Below are 22,471 nucleotides of genomic sequence, written 5' to 3' on the forward strand. Positions count from 1 at the left end.
CAGTACTTTGATTTAAATATGTTTCACTTTAATCTGTTGGATTAAACCGTATTCTATTACCGTTATGCATTGTTATTTACCCGATTAATAACATACATACCTTAATCCAGTTGAAAAAAACACATGATTGAAGTGTCACCAGATAAGCGTAACAGTCAGAATTTGGGTTAAATAGAATAGAAGTAAATTGAACTAACAAAAAAATAAGGGTAATTTATCATGGACAAAACCCCGCACGTCCGAACATTTAGAGTCCCGAAAAATACTGATTTTGGCTTAAAAACAGTGATATCCGAAAATTTAGACTGTCCGAAAACTTACAGTCTAAATTAACGGTAATAATTATTCGATAAGGATTTTGCAAAGAAATCCTAAAACTCATATAAATAAACGTACAGTGTGATTAGATTCACCGTCATCTGACTCGGGACTATCTGAATCCATGCCTTGTATTAAAGACATAAAGGGTATCACAATTTTTATTATGACATTTCCAGTCGATCTCAATGGTTGCGACGATCATTGACTGCAAAAACGAAATTCATTGAGCGTCTGATTGATTACGATTTCTTTGTGAAACCGGAAGTTGTCAAATTAAAACACGTCAGATCAGATCTACTTTCATTTTCTGGACCGGTATCTTTTAAACGATTAAAGTTACAAACAAAATGATACTGGTCGGCACGATATTATTGGCGTTGCCACCAATAATTTGTATTTTGTACATCATATTAAACTACTATGTTCCCGGAAAAAAGAGCGTCTGCATTGTGGTGTTGGGTGACATCGGCAGAAGCCCAAGGATGCAGTACCATGCTATTTCATTTATGAAATCTGGGTTTGATGTGGATATAGTTGGATATGGTGGTATGGTATATTTGAAGAAGGTGATCTTTATTGCCTGCTTATTTGTAAATATTAATTAAATTTATTCTACTTATTATTTTATGTCGCGGTGAGTTTTTCCATGTTTAAGGTTTATGGTGCGGTTTATAGTCTGCTTCAATAATGTATGCATCTTCAGCCGACTTCAACATTTACCCCCTCGATCACTGGGATTTAAGTCATTTGTTTACATATGGCGCTGAAGGCAGCCACGGCTTTTTGGCTTATTTCCCTCACAGGTACCCATTAATACACCTGGGTGGAGAGGAGCAAGCGTGTGATTTATTGTTTGCTCATAAAAATCCAGTGCCCCTAGCGGGATTCGAACTAGGGACCTTCCGATCCGTAGATCAGCATCCTACCACTAGACCAATGTCCCTGCCTTAAAATGTTTCACCGTAACACATCAAGATCAAGATAATTTTATGTCATGGATTATATCAATTACATCATTTAAAAATTTAATTCAACCTTACATAATTTAAAAAGCTGGATGGCATCAAATCCCTGTTCGGTCATAATGGCAGCATGTCCTGAAAACATATTTATTATCTTTTGAATTATGATAAGTGTATAAGCTCGAGCATTTAACAGAAAGACAATACAATTATACAAGATTAAACTTGTGTGTTTTGTGATATTGTTTTCTTGATTTTTCTAGGATCAGAAGTTCAGGCAGAGCTCAAGAAAAATGAGAAAGTTTCTCTGCACTTAATGCTGGAGCCTCCTGTATATTTTAAAAGTAATTTCTTTTTTTAATTTATATTATTATTGGCTTAATGGTAGTAGACACATTAACACAAAATATATAATTAAATGTTACTACTCATTGAGTTTTCAGTTGATACCGGAATTAATTGTTTAATTGTTGTTTAATTCTGTAATAACAAGAGATGTTTCTTGTTCAAAAGTTAAATGTAGTTATAATGACAATCTTATTTATGGAAATGGCATGCTTTGGTCACGACATTTACCATCATAAATATTCCTAGTTATACACAAAACATTCTACCATGGTATAACCAATCAAATAATTTAAGTTATGATTAATCACAACAGTTATTTTATTTCAGTATTTCCAAAAATAATACAGTATGCTACAAAAGTGATTTGGCAGTCTATTACATTGGCAATTGCTTTGCTGCTGATGCCAAAGTGTGGTCACATTTTTGTACAGGTAATGACGATTTTGTATTTAAATTTGAATAAAAAAAGATAAGTGATATAAATGGACATTCATCCAATGTTGTTGCTCTTATGATAGATAAAGGTCACACCATGTCTTTTCACAATGTAATGAATCAGCTAATTTAATACTACATGTGTATTCTTGCAGAATCCCCCGTGCATTCCCACATTTATGGTTGCCATAGTAACAAGCTGGTTGCGAGGCAGCAGACTGGTGGTGGATTGGCACAACTATGGATACACAATCATGGCGCTTTCTCTTGGGAATAGCCATCCCCTGGTTAAATTTTCACATTGGTGAGTGAAACTTGTTTGAACTTGTTCAAGGGTTTAAGACCTTCTTTTAACTGTTTGCAAACTGTTCTGCACTTGTTCCATACTTTGGTACTTAACTTGGTTTAATCAGATGTTAATAGAACAATTTTGCAAGTGCTTTGTTAGGTGTTTCTTATTTATTTGCTAGATTTTAAGTTTGTGTAGTACATACCGGTAGATGCCAAACAATTTGAGTATGTTTGTCTAGAATAAATAATCAAACTCTGGTAGTTCAAAGAAGCAAATCACTCTCTATTTTTTGTTGTTGTATAATTGAGATATTACTGCAAAGTTACCAGTGACGGTAATTTAACAGCACAAAATGTGCTCAAACCTTATTTGGGCTTTATGTCAAGGGTTGGGCATCATACTTTTTTTGTCTAACTTGGTATCTTATTAATGGCAAGCTGATGAAATTATTTGTTTAAATTGTGATATTTTGTATATACCATAAACAACAAGACTATTGCCAAGCAATATTTGTCCCCTATCAGCTCCACGATTGTCAGACATTTGTTATTCATTTTTAGCCGGATTTTTTTCGAAAAAATCTCGGCTTATAGATTGATGTTGTCGGGCTGGCGGGGGGGGCGGGCGGGCGGGCGGGGTGGCGGCGTGCTCGAAAATGTTAAAGTTCTTATTTCATGGTATAACTTTGGTATGCTTGGACCTAGAGTCTTCAAACTTGACATGAAGGTTGGCCAGGATTAACAGATGACCACTGGTCATTTCAAGGTCATTCATTTGAAGGTCAAGGTCACTGTGACCTTCAATATAAAAAATGTTAAAGTTCTTATAACTTTGGTATGCTTGGACCTAGAGTCTTGAAACTTGACATGAAGGTTGGCCATAACTAGTTAGTAACCACTGGTCATTTCAAGGTCATTCATTTGAAGGTCAAGGTCACTGTGACCTTGAATGTAAAAATGTTAAAGTTCTTATTTCATGGTATAACTTTGGTATGCTTGGACCTAGAGTCTTCAAACTTGACATGAAGGTTGGCCAGGATTAACAGATGACCACTGGTCATTTCAAGGTCATTCATTTGAAGGTGAAGGTCACTGTGACCTTCAATATAAAAATGTTAAAGTTGTTATAACTTTGGTATGCTTGGACCTAGAGTCTTGAAACTTGACATGAAGGTTGGCCAGAACTAGTAAGTAACCACTGGACATTTCAAGGTCATTCATTTGACGGTCAAGGTCACTGTGACCTTGAATGTAAAAATGTTAAAGTTGTTATAACTTTGGTATGCTTGGACCTAGAGTCTTGAAACTTGACATGAAGGTTGGCCAGAACTAGTAAGTAACCACTGGACATTTCAAGGTCATTCATTTGAAGGTCAAGGTCACCGTGACCTTAAATGTTAAAATGTTAAAATTGTTATAACTTTGGTATGCTTGGACATAGAGTCTTCAAACTTGACATGAAGGTTTGCAAGCACACTTAGATGACCACTGGTCATTTCAAGGTCATTCATTCTAAGGTCAAGGTCACTGTGACCTTGAATGTAAAAATGTTAAAGTTCTTATAACTTTGGTAGGTAAAAATGTTAAAGTTCTTATTCCATGTTATAACTTTGGTATGCTTGTACCTAGAGTCTTCAAACTTGACATAAAGGTTGGCCAGTACTAGAAGATCACCACTGCTCATTTCAAGGTCATTCATTTGAAGGTGAAGGTCACTGTGACCTTCAATATAAAAATGTTAAAGTTGTTATAACTTTGGTATGCTTGGACCTAGAGTCTTGAAACTTGACATGAAGGTTGGCCAGAACTAGTAAGTAACCACTGGACATTTCAAGGTCATTCATTTGAAGGTCAAGGTCACTGTGACCTTGAATGTAAAAATGTTAAAGTTGTTATAACTTTGGTATGCTTGGACCTAGAAAGGTACTTTCCTGTCATTTAAATCAAAAATCCGGCTTCAATGCGGTCATCTCCGACCGCGGAACTCTTGTTTTTTATATATTTGTATATTTTTATATAAGAGCAGAATTTTTTACGTAGGAAAAAAATGAAAAGACCTGCATAATGTCCATATTACCATCTATCCATGTTGCAAGTTTCATGAAAAAATATGAAGAACTTTTAAAGTTATCACAGGATCCAGAAAAGTGTTACGGACTGACAGACAGACAGACACACACAGCGCAAACCATAAGTCCCCTCCAGTGAAACCGGTAGGGGGCAAAAATAAGAAGGTAGTAAACAAAATTAAACATAGACATTTGTTGGTTGGTCTGTTTTTAGTTTTGTCTTTCAGTTTGTTTGTGTGTTTATCAATCGACCCACACTAATGTACAACAATCTTGGATAAATTGTTCCTTATAATATGAATGTATGCATGAGCAATATGTATTATCCTATTTAAAAATTGCTCAATTTAATGCCCAATTTTACAGGCTAGAAGTTCTAAAACTTAATAGGTACAATTTGGTAATATCTCGCCATGTTGCATTGAAGAGCTTTTCATTACCATTGTGGGAAGCTCTTGTTTTCTTCATCAACATTACAATACACAAGTATGCCCCTTAAGTGTAAATCGCAGGCCTAATCACTGCCCTTAAGTTTAAAACTGCGTATTTAATTTGATAATGACAAATCTGAGAATATGTAAGCAGATTCACACTTACCATTATATGTTCACATTCTTTTCATACCCAGGTATGAGCGAGTGTTGGGCAAGTGGGCGTCTGCCAATCTCTGTGTCACCAAGGCGATGAAGGAGGACTTGTCAGCAAACTGGGGCATCAGGTACTGATTGCTGGACGATTGTGTAGAATACTTAAAGGAGTATGGAGGGTTTCCAAATAATTTTTTTTTATTGCCTAAGTGCAGTAAGAAAAATACATATCACCAAAATGTTTCTGCTTTATGCAGAGTAAAGGCAAATGTCATTACAAATTCTGAACTTGCATATCTTTTTGCATGGCATGTACTGGTTTCTGTTTGCCCCAAATCCATGTATAAATCAAAGAAACTTTGTAAACCTTTTTTAATGGTTAATACAGCAATTGTGTTACGTTGCCTTTTTATACCCCAATAACATGGCAGGCATTAAGTTTTGCATTAATCATCTGTACAAACATTTAATTTTTTTTAGCAATCATATGCTCTTTAATTACTGGGCAGATTTTGCTCAAACTTCACGGATGAATGACCTAAATTTGTAGGTGATTGTTAAAGATTGAAATTAGGATGTGAACATTGCCCTGTGTCTTGATTCCATTATTGAAATAAAGAACTCTTCATTGAACTGATTAGCTGTTTTTGCTTGAACTTTCACAATTGAGGAACTTATATATAAAGATGATCTTAAAGGAAATAAATTTGACTATGACCAATCTTGGAAGAAATATTGTCCTTTTTTTTCATTTTACACATATATAATATTTTATGTAAAATTTGTGTTTGCAACTCTTTTTAACTGGCTTTTGAATTTGCTCAAAGTTTCACAACTGATGTTTTATTTGGTTTAAGCAAGTCCAATTTGCTTTATTTCTATGCATTTAAACTTGTGTTTTGTTAATGTGTAATTATTCAAAACTTCAAAATTATAATGAAATTTATTTTATTGCTCAATAATAGATCTGTTAATGCATTTAAATTAGATATGGTTTTACATGATACCTGTTTTGTGAACTACCTTTATTCAAAATGTTTATTTTGCGGTACTGTTTGTGTCTCATGGCATGAAATTTTACAGTACATTGTTATTTAAACCTATTTATATTTTAAACACACTCTGGGAAAATGGGGCTTAATGCATCTGCTTAATGTCTTGTCCCATATAAGTCTGTGCATTCTGCACTGGCTAATCAAGGGCAACTTTTTCCACAGTAACTTGATTTTTGTATAGAAGATACTTTCTTTAAATACACAGGCTCTCCTAGAATGACACTTTATGAATATGTATTAAGCGCTGTTTTTCCAGAGCTAATTTGCAAGAATATCCTTGTGCTTATTGAACCTTAACTGACGTTTGTTTTATTGTCCCTCTCTGGTTCCCAGGTGCAGTGTGTTGTATGACCGCCCTCCAGAGATGTTTACAACTGCAGGCCTCAATGACAGACATAGACTCTTTGTGCGTCTTGCTGCTGAATATCCTGTCTTCAGACCAGAGTATGGAAATTAATTCTTGCAAGTTGTGTACACGGATTTCATTAAATGAAGAATCCTGCTTTTATCAGGAACAAAATCATCACATCATTTAACTGAATCTTGTTTGTTAGTTTAAAAAAAAAAATTATCCTCTCTTGTTATGCCCCCCTTCAAAGAAGAGGGGGTATATTGTTTTGCTCATGTTGGTCCGTCCCTCCGTCGGTCCGTTCCACCAGATGGTTTCTGGATGATAACTCAAGAACGCTTAGGCGTAGGATCATGAAACTTCATAGGTACATTGATCATGACTGGCAGATGAGCCCTATTGATTGTCAGGTCACAAGGTCAAAGGTCAAGGTCACAGTGACTCAAAATAGTAAAATGGTTTCCGGATGATAACTCAAGAATGCTTAGGCCTAGGATCATGAAATTTCATAGGTACATTGATCATGACTGGCAGATGACCCCGTTTGATTTTCAGGTAACTAGGTCAAAGGTCAAGGTCACAGTGACTAGAAATAGTAAAATGGTTTCCAGAGGATAACTCAAGAATGCTTACGCCTAGGATCATGAAACTTCGTTGGTACATTGATCATGACTGGCAAATGACCCGTATTGATTTTCAGGTCACTAGGTCAAAGGTCAAGATCACAGTGACTCGAAACATTAAAATGGTATTCCGGATGATAACTCAAGAAATCTTACGCCTAGGATCATGAAACTTCATAGGTACATTGATCATGACTGGCAAATGACCCCTATTGATTTTCAGGTCACTAGGTCAAAGGTCAAGGTCACAGTGTTTTTCATTAATTGTGTTTGTCCAAAACTTAAATCTTGGTTAAAGTTTAGCAATATCTAAAATGGTTTCCGGATGATAACTCAAGAATGCTTATGCCTAGGATCATGAAACTTCATAGGTACATTGATCATGACTGGCAGATGACCCCTATTGATTTTCAGGTCACTATGTCAAAGGTCAAGGTCACAGTGACTCTAAACAGTAAAATGGTTTCCTGATGATAACTCAAGAATAATAAGACCTAGGATCATGAAACTTCATAGGTACATTGACCATGACAGGCAGATGACCCCTATTGATTTTCAGGTCACTAGGTCAAAGGTCAAGGTCCCAGTGACAGAGAACCCTTTCACACAATGGATGCCACTACAACTGACAGCCCATATGGGGGGGCATGCATGTTTTACAAACAGCCCTTGTTTACTTGTTGTTTTACAGTTTTCAGAGCATTTTGTAAAATTGCAAATACATATCTTTGTATTTAAGTATTTTGAATCTGTAATTTTCCAATTTGATTCCTCAATACTTCAACAATTTTATAATTTGTCCCGTGGTTGTCAATGTCTATTGAAGTCTTGGGAGAACACTCTTTATTGTACATGAAATTCAATTGTAAGGGAATCACAAGCATCATTGACAATGGGCTACAGATATTACATACAGGCATTTAGCTAGTTATAAACTTTTGCAATACCCTTCTTGGATGTAGTATACAGCCGTGTTTTTAGTTGCATGCACATTGTTCGTGGTTTTAGAAATGGTGAAATCTCAAACGATGAGACTGCATTCACAGTTGCAAATGGTAATGGTGAGGCCACCAATGGAGACGCGTACTACCTGCAGAAAAGGCCAGCACTTCTCATCAGCAGCACAAGTTGGACTGGTAGGTAACTGTATAAGATTCGGCCTTAATAAATTCATGTTTATATTTTGGCGTTATAAACAAAATATAGGAATTATGATCCTAAAGTTTCTGTAATAGTATCTATTAAATGTGGTGGCTGTCTGTCCAATGTTGTGTATCATCTTCCAACACAATTTTGCTCCAAAGAACATCTCATCCTTACACCTAAGCTAATATGATGATACTTCATAAGAATGATACTCGGGTGATCCCCTTATAAGTTTGCACTAATTATTCCAGTCCGTTGAATGTGTAGACCACCAGCGCTAAAAATAAATATTTTAATGGAAAGTTTGACAATGCCTCAAACTGCAAGGCTCAGAGATTGAATATTTTGTATATAACATTATACAGTCAGAATCTTGCTTCTTGGGTCAAAACTGGTCATGCCCCAAGGTATAAATATATAAAGACATGTGTTTCTCCTGGGATATTCTTATCAGTTTTGTTATTAAGCTGCATATTTCTTGAACAGAGATTGAACAAATACATGAAGGTTTTTGGGGCTACCAGAATTCTATCCTCTTTTTATCATCCGCCATAGGCGGAGGGATATTGTTTTGGCGTTGTCCGTCCGTCTTTCCGTCCTTCCATCCGTCCGGTACTTTTGTGTCCGGAGCCATATTTTGGAAGTGCTTTGGCGGATTTCAATGAAACTTGGAATGAGTATATATATGGATAAGAGGATGATGCACGCCTAATGACATTGTACACCATCTTTTAATAACAGAGTTATGGCCCTTTGTATATTGGAAAAATGCTTTTTTGTGTCCAGAGCTATATCTTGGAAGTGCTTTGGCGGATTTCATTGAAACTTGGTATGAGTATATATATGGATAAGAGGATGATGCACGCCAAATGGCATTGTACACCATTGGATAATAAAGGAATTATGGCTCTTTGTATCTTGAAAAAATTCTTTTTTGTGTCACATATAAGACGTTTGTGCCCAGAAGCATATTGGCGGGGGATATCAATTCAACGAATTTGCTTGTTCATCTTAGGATGTGTATAATGACTCTTTTAGGCAGAAATGTTTCATTCCCTGTGTAAAGGAGTAATTGCTATTATACAGTTGAATCAGTCTGAAATGTAATTCTAAAATGTATGCTATATAGTTTCCAAGCCTCTTGTTATTTCTTTACTAGTAAACCAAACTATAAATTTTGTTGAGCGTATCATGAAACTTCCTCTTGTACTCATTAAATGTTTTTTGTTTATGTTAAAAAATAAGTATTTCAACACTCAGGTGAAACAGTGCTTAATTCATGTTCATCCCGCCTAAACGGGATCTTTACTAAGAAAGTAATGCTACCTGATGTACATGCATTTAGCCATGTGTTCACAGAATGAGGCTCATTCTTCTGAACTATTCACAATGTACAGAGGTTCCAGTTAACAATGATTGCAGTGTTTGTACTGTACAGAGGTTCCAGTTAACAATGATTGCATGCAGTGTTTGTAATGTACAGGGGTTCCAGTTAACAATGATTGCAGTGTTTGAAATGTACTAAGGTTCCAGTTAACAATGATTGCAGAATGTACAGAGGTTCCAGTTAACAATGATTGCAGTGTTTGTAATGTACAGAGGTTCCAGTTAACAATGATTGCAGTGTTTGTAATGTACAGAGGTTCCAGTTAACAATGATAACAGTGTTTGTAATGTACAGAGGTTCCAGTTAACAATGAATGCAGTGTTTGTACTGTTTCAGAGGATGAAGATTTTGGTGTTTTATTGGACGCACTGCAAGGTGATTGTTCAGTATTTTAACTTATCATCAAGATTGTTTACATTTTGGATTTAATATTAATATATGTATAGTATTGTTTAAAACCACAGTTATGCCTTATAAAAGTGTTGTTAAGTACTGTATCAACAATGAAAGCATAATATTTTACCTTTTGATGAACTAAAAAATATCATTGAAGGAACAATATTTTTTTCAGAGTATGAAAGCAGTGTCGAAAAATCATCAGATCTACCAAAAATTGTGTGTGTGATAACAGGTGATATATATTATGATTTTCTAATAGATTTAATTTACCTGATTACAAATAAATAATATTTCTCTATGAAAATATATTTTATACATTGTGCCATGAACTGATTAAACTTATTGACTGGCAAGAGATAAAGAAAAAAAGAAAATATTTTTGTGAGTTTGATAATTTTACACAGAATTTCATTATTTGCAGGGAAAGGACCTTTAAAGGAGCATTACAGTGAGGTAATACGATCTCAGAATTGGAAGAATGTATCTTTTTGCCTCCCTTGGCTTACTCCAGAAGATTATCCAACATTGCTAGGTAGGAGATTCCTGTGTCATTGTCTGGCATTTATAGATAGTGTCAATGTATTATGATAATTTCATACTAGAATTAACATTGTTTAATCAGTAAATCAATGTAGGAAAATACTATTCTTATTATCTGTATATTAATATGTCCTCCACAAAAGGAGATAATACAGTTGTTTTGCCCATTTTGAAATGAATGTTTATTGTTTCATTGGGTCTTGACGTTTTTTTAGCTCACCTGATTGCTCAGGTAAGCTTTTGTGACCGGTCTTTGTCCGTCGTCCGTCTGTCCACATTTGTTTGTAAACACTCTAGAGGCCACATTTATTTCCGATCTTCATGAAACTTTGTCAGAAGATTTGTCCCAATGATACCTCGATCGAGTTTGAAACTGGGTTATGCTGGGTCAAAAACTAGGTCACTGGGTCAAGAAAAATAAAAACCTTGTAAACACTGTAGAAGTCACATTTTATGCCCAATCTTCATGTTACTGTGTCAAAATGTTTGCCTTAATGATATGTTGGTTGAGTTCAAAAGTGGTTCCGGTCCATTGAAAAACATGGCCGCCAGTGGGCGGGGCAGTTGTCCTTACTTGGCTTTAGAGAAACCTTGTAAACACTCTAGAAGTCACAATTTTTGCCCAATCATCATGAAAGTTGGTCAAAACATTGGTTTTATTTATATCTCGGACGAGTTCGAAAATGGTCCAGATCGGTGAAAAAACATGGCGGGGCATTTTTCTCTATATGTATATAGTGAAAACATGTGAACACTCTAGAAGTCACATTTTTGGCCCTATTTTTATGAAATTTGGTCAAAATGTTTGCCTTAATGATATGTTGGTTGAGTTCAAAAGTGGTTTAGGTCTGATGAAAAACAAGGCCGCCAGTGGGCGGGCAGTTTTCCTTATTTGGCTGTAGAGAAACCTTGCAAACACTCTTGAAGTAACAATTTTTGCCCAATCACCATGAAAGTTGGTCAAAACATTGGTTTTATTGATATCTTGGACGAGTTTGAAAATGGTCCAGATCAGTGAAAAAACATGGCCGCCAGTGGGCTGGGCATTTTTCTCTATAATATGTATGTAGTGAAAACATGTGAAAACTCTAGAAGTCACATTTTTGGCCCAATTTTCATGGAATTTGGTCAGAACATTTGTTTTGTTGATACAAGAGTTGAGTTCGAAAAACAGTCAGTTGAATAACATGGCTGCCGGGAGGGGGGGGGGCAGTTTTCTTATCATTATATAGTAAAAAAAGCTTGTGAACACTCTAGAACTCACATTATTTGCCCAATCATCATGAAACTTGGTGAAAAGATTGGTTTTATATATATCTCAGATGAGTTTGCAAATGGTACCGATCGGTAAAAAAACATGGCCACCAGGGGGGTGGGGCAGTTTTCCTTATGTGACTAGAGAGAAACCTTGTGATTGAACACTTTAGCAGTCACATTTTTTGCCTAATCATCGTAAAACTTAGTCAATACATTGGTTTTATTGATTTCTTGGACAAGTTGGAAAATGGCTCAGATCGGTGAAACACACATTTTAGCTCACCTGATTGCTCAGGTGAGGTTTTAGGATTGGTCTTTGTCCGCTGTCCGTAAACACTCTAGCATTCAGATTTCTCAAGCATTCTTTATCAAAGTTGCTGAAAGATCTCCGTCAAGTTTGATAATGAGCAAAATCAATTAATTAAAGCCATAACTATTGCTCAATATTGTTCAAATTTTCATTATATCATACAAAATCCTTGTAAACACTCTAGAGGTCACAATTTTGTTTCAGATTTTATGAATCTAGGTCATAATATTTATTTTTGTAAGCAAAATTTGATGTTTGGTAAGGGGGGTCAACTCAAAATAAAAATAACCAGGTCAAATCTTACAAAAACAAAAAAACTCGATACGCCAGTGTTTTGGTTCAATAATTATGAAACTTGACCAGGATGTTTGTCTGGACAATATCTAGGTCAAGTTTGACATTTGGTCAAGATTGAATAAACCGACTCCTCTCAGGTGAGCGAACTAGAGCCATCTTGGCCCTCTTGTTTTACTGTCCTTCCCTCTCTCCTTTGGTCACACTTGTGGTGACCGCATAAAATCACATACACTTATGATGATTAACTTGTACAGATCCTTGTCAGGTTGTTCCATTCCAGTAATTTTTCAGGGATATATTGCCTTTTGATTATTAATATGTCATGTTGTGATCTGGCACGAGTTCTCAAATCCTATTTTTATTAAATTTATATGCAGCATCCCTTTATGGTGGACCTGTGCAAGAGTAATTCAAAGTATACTCATCATATTGATTTAATCTTTCCAGGATCAGCAGATGTAGGTATCTGCCTTCACAAGTCGTCTAGTGGCCTTGACCTGCCTATGAAGGTTGTCGATATGTTTGGGTGTGGCCTGCCTGTGTGTGCAATCAATTTTAACTGGTACGGTCCAACACCTTTTTTTTTTACCATTTGGTTAGAAAAAAGCTTCTTTATAAAATTCTGGATAATTTATTAGCTCCCCCAAAAATTTTCGGGGTGAGCATATAATCGCCGCTTCGTCTATCCGTATGTGTGTCCGTGTGTCCGTCCGTGCACAATTTTGGTCCGGGCTATTTCTCAGCAATTAATGACCGGAATTCAATTAAAATTTATGGGAAGCTTCACTACCAAGAGGAGATGTGCAAATTATCAGCCGGTTCTGGTCCGATGATTTTTCACAGAGTTATGGCCCTTTGAAATTTTCCATTAACTGTACATATAGTGCAATTATTGTCCAGGCAATTTCTCAGCAACAAATGACCGGAATTCAATGAAACTTAATGGAAAGCTTCACTGCCAAGAGGACATGTGCATATTATCAGCCGGTTCTCGTCGGATGATTTTTCACAGACTTATGGCCCTTTGAAATTTTCGATTAACTGTACATTTAGTGCAATTCTTGTTCGGGCGATTTCTCAGCAACTAATGACTGTATTTCAAAGAAACTTTCTGGGAAGCTTCACTACCAAGAGGAGATGTGCATATTATCAGCCGGTTCTCGTCGGATGATTTTTCACAGAGTTATGGCCCTTTGAAATTTTCCATTGTACATATAGTGCAATTCTTGCCCAAGCTATTTCTCAGCAACTTATAACGGGAATTCAATGAAACTTTATGGGAAGCTTCACTACCTACAGGAGATGTGCATATTATCAGCTGGTTATGGTTGAATGATTTTTCACAGAGTTATGGCCCTTTGAAATTTTCTTTAAACTGTACGGGCTATTTCTCCCCAACTACTAACTGGAATTAAATGAAGCTTTATGGAAAGCTTAACTACCTTGAGGAGATACGCATGTTATTTGTGGGTTCTGGTTAGATGATTTATTTAGAGAGTTATGGCTCTTTGAAATTTTTAAGTTGCTAAACCATCCATCATATTATTTTGTCCAAAGTTATGCCCCTCAAGACGTTTCCTTTTATCTGAATATATAGTAAAATATTGTGACAAAAAACACTTTGGGGAGCATCACCCATCTCCGACGGCTTCTTGTTGTGTCTATTGCTAAAACATCTCTTTGGATATTTGCCCCTCCTATTTTAATTAAATAAAATCATTTTTGGATACATACGATGAGTAAGTATATGAGTATTTAGAGAATCTGCTTGTCTGAAGAGTTGCAGCATAGATTGATTAAGGTATGGTTGGTTATGAATATTAACAAAATTTATATTAGCTCAACCATTTAGATCTTGTGAGTTACTTGTACTATCCTTTCAGTCTCCGTGTTGTTAAATTAAGCATGGCACAATGTATGTTTATTATCATATTTAATATTTCAGCCTAGACGAACTTGTTCATCACAACAAAAATGGGTTGATATTCAATGACAGCAGTGAACTTGCACACCAGATAATGGTATGGATTGTCGGTTAAATTCTACAGATTTGCCTACATCTGATTCAAGTTTGGCAATAGTCACTAAGTAACTTACTGGCATATAAAAATGTACATAAGCATTAATGACTGCCTCAGTTGCCAAAGCGTGTTAAGGAAATGTGTGAGTAGGACACCAGACAGGCATTTTAAGACTGAAGTAAAGTTCAGAAAAACAAAAGCAGCAATAAACAAATACAACATATTTTAAATAAATTTATTTTAGGTTGGTAAAGCTTTAGCATCAGTATATGCATATTGCATTTGCAGAGTAAAATCATGTTCATGATGAACTTTGATTGTTAGTTTTGATTTATGGATTAATTAATGATGATCAATTGCAATATCCATATAAATACTAATGTGAACTTTTAATATTGCAAGATAAAATATAAGTAAAGAGAAAGGATTAATATTCTTTCAGGACCTCCTGCAGGGATTTCCAGATAAAAGCAAGAAACTGGACACACTCCGAAAGAATCTCACTGCCTTTCAGTCATCTCGTTGGCATGACAACTGGATCAAGGTCGCTCTGCCATTATTTGAAGGTCAGGATCAGCAGAAGGCAGAATGAGCTGACCTTTCTGAATTATTTCGTACCGTTGAAATGAAACTATGAAAGGGGTGGAAAATATCGTAGTTGTTTTATCAGTCAAGAAAAAAAACACGCCATCAAAATGGCAACCAGCTCTTAGTGTCTACATTTTAGAACAACCTGAAAGTAAGTTGCATGTTCCGCATATGCATTTGTTAGAACAGTGTCAATAATTGCTTTGTACTCAGATTCTATTTCGATTTGATGATTGTTTGGTAAATATCTATGCAATTTACAAAAACAGCCCATTGGTCTAACAAGTTGTTTAATGTTGTCCATTGCATTTTGAATATTTGTTAAAGATGTAGTTGTATATCATGTAACAACTTTTCATGGGTCTAATATGTAATTTAAAAATGGTAGCTTTTATTAGCCTTGATGTTTATAGTGTTTTTGTAGATCGGCACATTTGGCTTTTCGTCAGTGTATCCTTATTATGTTGTATGATATTTGTGTTACATTATTTTTTCATGAAAAAAGAAATAGCAAAATGCATTTGACCTATATTTGGTAATGTCATATGAAAAATAAAACATCTACGCATGTCTTCATCCACTTTAAATGCTTATCTTTTGATTCCATTGTCCGTTGATAAACAAGCAGGTTCAATAATTATTTGTTAACATACATTTTGGTGGAAGTACTTGCTGTATTTGTGATTTTATTCATTTATGCCACATCATTATAGACTAGGTACAGAGTGTATTCATTCATCGTTTTTGCTTTAGAGTAAATTCTCTTTCAAAACATAAATCATTCAAAGAGACTGAACATTCCATTGAATACTATCAATGAAGTTATGCCAATAGGGGAAATTAAGCCAATTAAGTATGCAGACAAGAAGAACAATAACTTATCAATTGTTGAGGAGTTGTTGCATTATTTTCTTGTGCGGATCAGAGATGCGTTAATATTTTAAGTTATTGCATTATTTTCTAGTGCAGATCAGAGATGCGTTAATATTTTAAGGCTTAAAATAAAGCCAAATTCACAGATGATTTTAGCTCCTAGTGAAGAGTATATAATGATTTTTAGCTCGAATTTTCGAAGATAAATGAGAGCTATACTACTCGCCCTGGCGTCACCGTCGCCGTTGGTTTAAGTTTTTTTATAAAGTCAAATAGCTTTAACACTATCAAGGATAATTAACTCAAACTTCGAATACTTCTTTATGGCAACAAGACAATTGTGTATGTCAAGTTGCATAACTCTGTCAGCATTATTTTTAGAGTAATGCCCCTTTTTATACTTAGAAAATTGAACAATTGGTTAAGTTTTGTGTTTAGGTCCACTTTATTCCTTAAGTATCAAAGCTATTGCTTTTATACTTGCAAGTTGCAACACTTACTAACTATCATAAGGGGACTGTGCAGGCAGAGTTATGTAACTCTGACTGGCATTTTGACAGAATTATGGCCCCTTTTATACTTAGAAAATTGAAAATTTGGTTAAGTTTTGTGTTTTGGTCCATTTTACTCCTAAAGTATCATAGCTATTGCTTTCAGACTTGGAACACTCGCAAACTATCATAAGGGAACAGTAAAGGACAAGTTGCATAACTCTGGTTGTCATTTTTACAGAATTATGGCCCTTTTTTTTACTTAGTAACTTTGAATATTTTGTTAAATTTTGTGTTATGATGCACTTTTCATATAAAGTTTCAAGGCTATTGCTTTCAAACTTCAAATACTTTCTTACTATCATGAGGGTACTGTACCTGGCAAGTTGAATTTGACCTTGACCTTTGAATGACCTTGAATCTCAAGATCAAATAAATAAATCTAAATTGCCATAACTTCTTTATTTAGGATCAGATTTGATTCATACTTTGACAAAACAACACTTACCTGACATACCACAATGGACTCCACTCAAACCATCCCCCAGGCCCCACCCCAGAATCCCCCCCCCAAATTTTTTTGTATTTTTTTTAATGCCCCCTTTCGAAGAAAAGGGGGCATATAGTGATCGGACTGTCTGTCCGTCTGTCTGTCCGTCCGTCTGTCTTTCTGTCACACTTTGCGTTTAGGTTTCGAAATATGCCCATAACTTCTATGTCCCTTGAGATATAACCTTCATATTTGGTATGCATGTGTATGTGGACAAGGCCTTTCCATACACACACAAATTTTTACCCCTGTGACCTTGACCATGAACTTAGGGTCCGCGTTTAGGTTTCGAAATCTGCGTTTAGGTTTCGAAAAATGCTCATAACTTCTATGTCCCCTAAGATATAACCTTCATATTTGGTATGCATGTGTATATGGACAAGGCCTTTCCATACGCACAAAATTTTTACCCCTGTGACCTTGACTTTGAACTTGGGGTCTGCGTTTAGGTTTTGAAATCTGCGTTTAGGTTTCGAAAAATGCTCATAACTTCTATGTCCCTTGAGATATAACCTTCATATTTGGTATGCATGTGTATATGGACAAGGCCTTTCCATTCGCACACAATTTTTTGCCCCTGTGACCTTGACCTTGAACTTAGGGTCCGCGTTTAGGTTTCGAAATCTGCGTTAGGTTTCGAAAAATGCTCATAACTTCTATGTCCCTTGAGATATAACCTTCATATTTGGTATGAATGTGTATACGGACAAGGCCTTTCCATAGGCACACAAATTTTAACCCCTGTGAACTTGACCTTGAACTTAGGGTCCGCGTTTAGGTTTCGAAATCTGCGTTCGGTTTCGAAAAATGCTCATAACTTCTATGTCCCTTGAGATATAACCTTCATATTTGGTATGCATGTGTATACGGACAAGGCCTTTCCATACGCACACAAATTTTAACCCCTGTGACCTTGAACTTAGGGTCCGCGTTTAGGTTTCAAAATCTGCGTTTAGGTTTCGAAAAAAGCTCATAACTTCTATCAAAAGTTTATAGGGGGCATAAGTCATCCTATGGTGACAGCTCTTGTTTCCTTTATTTTATGCCCCCGGTAGCAGTTGAACTGTCCGTCAGTCTGTGCATCCATCCGAAAACATTAACATTGGCCATACATTTTGCAATATTGAAGATAGCAACTTGATATTTGGCATGGATGTGTATCTCATGGAGCTGCACATTTTGAGTGGTGAAAGGTCAAGGTCATCCTTCAAGGTCAAAGGTCAAATTTTGCAATATTGAAGATAGCAACTTGATATTTGGCATGCATGTGTATCTCATGGAGCTGCACATTTTGAGTGGTGAAAGGTCAAGGTCGTCCTTCAAGGTCAAAGGTCAAAATTTGCAATATTTAAGATAGCAACTTGATATTTGGCATGCATGTGTATCTCATGGAGCTGCACATTTTAAGTGGTGAAGGATCAAGGTCGTCCTTCAAGGTCAAAGGTCAAATGTATGGCGTCTGTCCATACGTCCGAAAACTTTAACATTGGTTATAACTTTTGCAATATTGAAGATAACAACTTGATATTTGGCATGCATGTGGATCTTATGGAGCTGCACATTTTGAGTGGTGAAAAGTCAAGGTCATCCTTCAAGGTCAAGGTCAAAAGTCAAAATTTGCAATATTGAAGATAGCAACTCAATATTTTTGACAAGCATATGTATCTCACGGAGCTGCACATTTTGAGTGGTGAAAGGTCAAGGTCATCCTTCAAGGTCAATGGTCAAATTTTGCAATATTGAAGATAGCAACTCGATATTTGGCATGCATGCGTATCTCATGGAGCTGCACATTTAGAGTGGTGAAAGGTCAAGGTCATCCTTCAAGGTCAAAGTTCAAAGATATGGCTTCAAAGCGGCGCAGTAGGGGGCATTGTATTTCACGAACGCAGCTCTTACCTGACATACCATAAAGGACTCCACCCAAACCAGCCCCCACCCCAGAATCCCCCCTCAAGTTTTTTGTCCTTTTGTTTTCTTCTTATTTTTGAAATATCATCTAATAAATGACCACACACCCACATTATTCCCCCTCTCCAACCCCACACACAAAAAGTTATTTTTTGAAACATGGTAAAAAAACACAAATATTTATTTTTATGATTTTAATGTACCACTTCTTTAAAACATAAGCGATCAATATGTTTCAATTATGGTCCTCTTCCAGTTAAATATGACTATATTACCTTGACCTTATTGAATATGAACAATTTCCCCTTTATACTGTCAAGCACTCGAAAAGTTGAGCGTGTTGTCTTCTGACAGCTCTTGTTCTTTCTTCATTCCTTATTTATTGTCCAGAAATGCGCTCATGTGCGATGTTTATCTGAGCAAATGACGCACGTGGTGAGCTTTTAGGATAGCCTACGATATGTTACGTCGTCAGTCAGCCGTTTCGTGCATACGTCCGTTAACTTGGTCTTCTAACGTCTTTTTTCTCATGTACCTTTTGCAAATTTTAGTGAAACTTCGCATTTTTTATATGAATGTCGCCGACGATAAAAATAAATAAAATGAAATCTTAAAAATTCTTCACTAAAATCACAAGAATCGTTAGTTTAATGTTTGACATAAACATAACATATTTACATTGTACATTATGGTTTTATGTTTAACGCATTTTGCCTTTGACTTCGTTGATAGTGTTAGTAAAAGCATCCATTATACAAAATGACGTTTTCCGGACGATTGTCACGAATGGTTGAGTAGATAGCATTCAAAGTCATTATACATTAAGGCGGGTCATGCGGAAATGGGTCTTAAGGCTAATGCGGTCAGCGTAGCTCCAGCTTAACCAGCCTGTGCCGATTTGTCAGCTGCCACGTTCGGTATTAAGACATGAAATTTTGCGTGACATCATAACGTTCAGGATAACTCATGATCAGACTGCGCAAACGCAAAGGATAGTCTGTAGAAACTCTTGACGTATTGAGCATATGACACATTTTCGATAGCATGTGACCCATTTTCGCACGACTTGGTTCAATTACCGTTGTCCTCTACTTTACGATCGTCCAGTGAAGACGCAATATGACGGATAAATGTGATCCGTAATTCTAAATCAATGTACATGGTTTCTTTGTCAATGAACTGTTTTAATAGATGTATTTTTTGGAAACTTTTTATTAATGACAACACAATTAACCGTTATTTTATACGCCATGATATTGAATGTGATTTATCATTTGAATGATGAATATAAGTAGGCCACACCAACTGGGTCATGCGAGTTTTGTATCATGTTATTTCTTAAAAGTTGACACAGCATTTGTAAAATATTGCAAGACATATACATGCAAAATATTGCAAGACGTTGAATAAGACCGAGATCGTGAAAATCGCTGCACAATTGATGAAGTTTTGGCTGTTCAAAGCGATGCACCCTGTTTTGGGATGATTTTGAGTTGCATACCTTGTTATATATGTTATGAATTTTTTTTCCATAAAAGTTAATTTTTCGTTATAATATGATTATTTATCATTCAAAATGATGTTTTCACTAAATAATATCATAGCCACACGCTAACCACCTGTGTTCACAGAGTGCGGCACTTGTTGAAGTTCTTCATCAAATGCATTAACGTAGCAAACGTAATCATCGGAACTAAACATCAAACTTTTAAACAACAATGTAATTCAAGAAGGAAGAAATTTTTTTTTCTCTCATCACATCTGGGCTCGAACCCTGACATTTGTGTTAAAAAGTTATCACCGAAACACCCCTCAATCTACATGTAAGATGTACGGGTTGTCATTCATTGTTTACTTAATATAAGCAATCCAAGCTTCATCATGTAACGTAACAAAACAACAAAACGCCCCAAATTATTAAATCGTTCCGCTTTTGTATATAGTATATTTCAAATGATGATTACTCATAAACGAAAACTTACTTCGGTATAAAATCTACGTTATGAGCGTTACTTCGCTCACGGACGAACATCGACATATATAAAGTTGGAGACTGGTCACTTTGACAATCTGAGAACCAGTCTCTTTAATGAAAAGGATTGTAATAATAAGGCGTTTAACATCAAAACAAACTAAAAAGTCGTTAATGACTTGGTATTCTTAATTACGAAGCTCTCAGATTTATGCCGATTGTAAATGCATGATTGTAGTTCATCCAGAGCATAATGGTGACGACAGTTGGATCAGAACATTGTTCAGCCATGGGTTTTATTTGGTAGATTATGTTCCTGTTCCATGTGATTATTAATCAATATATTTATTATTAAACAATAAATTGTATTGTTCAACGTAAATTCGTAATCTTAAATATATACAGAAAATACACACGTCGACATCCCATCAAAGAAAATCAACCGTTGTTAACATTTAAACATGCAATTAAACAACAAGGACAGCAATCTTAATTAATCAGTTTGTACGATATAAACATCAATTTTGTTACACGCGAAAGGTCACCCATTTAAGATGTCACTTCTGTCTTTTTTTCTAAATCCACACATACACGCAAGCACGCGAGCTTCCCCCACACACAACACCATCTCCTTAAAGATGGGTTCATCTCTATTGTAATAATCGCGATTTTATGTATATTTTACTGTACACTTGCAACAATACTGTTTTATAAGAGAAAATGATACTTGTTCATCATATTTCTCGAACGTCACGTAAGAATACAGCAAATTAGTTGACGTTTTTTATTACTTTTTTATCCCGACGTCTACAATATTGAAACAAAAAAAAACACGCGGGAATCGCAAACACTGTAAAACCGAAAGTGCGTATTCATTTAAAAGAAATAAAAATATAAAGTGGCTTACCGGGTGAAAATATCCGCTACTCCGTCGCGAATTAACACGAAATTAAAACGACGCCATTTTGGAAGTAGGTTTCAACTACCGGTAATCTCACTTGAACACAGTCAGCTCAAGTTTACGCATGCCCCCCCCCCCCCCCCCCCCCCCCCTGCATAACTGTAGGTCAAACGTGATATACGTAGACCTCACCGAAACAAATGTTGACCTTTCGGCCGTTTTTATTAACAAAAAGGTTGTTCATCAAAATCGATCAAAATTCGTCAAAATCGATCACGTCCTATAAATTGAAAGATAAATTAGTGACGTTTGCTTCACTTACGACTTGACTGTAAGTGGCATATATAAATAGCATTGGTGCGCTGCAAAACAGAACGCTGGTTTGGAAAATACAACTCATCGAGGTACGTATGCACGTGTTGTTATTACATTTGTATTTATCTTTTACAACCTACTGGTTTTACTTTTTCAGCTCCTTTATAACCTGCTGTTTGTTCAAAACATGCAAAGATTTGTCATACTTCAAAATTCGTGGCCATGATTTTTTTTCAAACACGAGTCAATAAATATTTACCATTATTCAAATATAGTAATATAAGAAGTAGTTAACAAAACCAACGTTTGCGATCTTCTATTGTTTGCTTAGTAGGTCTAATTATTAGCAGGAATAAGCATGATCGAAATCTTAAAAATGAAGAAAATACAATGCAGCTAATTAATTGTTCAAACACTTCAATCCACTTAATACCAATAAGAAAGCACTTGTTTCAGATGCTGCGATTTGTCGT

At 35.8% G+C, this 22,471-nt stretch overlaps 1 protein-coding gene across 2 annotated transcripts in view; it reads left to right on the forward strand.

The window, feature by feature from the left end:
- The window catches only part of LOC127865800 (chitobiosyldiphosphodolichol beta-mannosyltransferase-like), a 19,694-nt gene extending 4,135 nt beyond the window's left edge, over window positions 1-15,559 (forward strand). The window contains exons 1-13 of one of the 2 annotated variants that reach the window (XM_052405814.1): window positions 566-867; window positions 1,547-1,627; window positions 1,959-2,062; window positions 2,222-2,370; window positions 5,055-5,144; window positions 6,402-6,512; window positions 8,049-8,176; window positions 9,910-9,948; window positions 10,145-10,204; window positions 10,394-10,504; window positions 12,824-12,938; window positions 14,322-14,397; window positions 14,840-15,559. In XM_052405814.1, coding sequence (XP_052261774.1) covers window positions 669-867; window positions 1,547-1,627; window positions 1,959-2,062; window positions 2,222-2,370; window positions 5,055-5,144; window positions 6,402-6,512; window positions 8,049-8,176; window positions 9,910-9,948; window positions 10,145-10,204; window positions 10,394-10,504; window positions 12,824-12,938; window positions 14,322-14,397; window positions 14,840-14,989 — 1,413 coding nt within the window. In that variant the 5' untranslated portion in view covers window positions 566-668 and the 3' untranslated portion in view covers window positions 14,990-15,559. Of the gene's footprint in view, window positions 1-565; window positions 868-1,546; window positions 1,628-1,958; window positions 2,063-2,221; window positions 2,371-5,054; window positions 5,145-6,401; window positions 6,513-8,048; window positions 8,177-9,909; window positions 9,949-10,144; window positions 10,205-10,393; window positions 10,505-12,823; window positions 12,939-14,321; window positions 14,398-14,839 lie in introns of those variants that run through there. The other variant, XM_052405815.1, reaches the window with a different exon arrangement.
- The last annotated feature ends 6,912 nt before the right edge of the window (window positions 15,560-22,471 follow it).

Source organism: Dreissena polymorpha, chromosome 2, assembly GCF_020536995.1.
Source record: "Dreissena polymorpha isolate Duluth1 chromosome 2, UMN_Dpol_1.0, whole genome shotgun sequence".
Classification (NCBI taxonomy): domain Eukaryota; kingdom Metazoa; phylum Mollusca; class Bivalvia; order Myida; family Dreissenidae; genus Dreissena; species Dreissena polymorpha.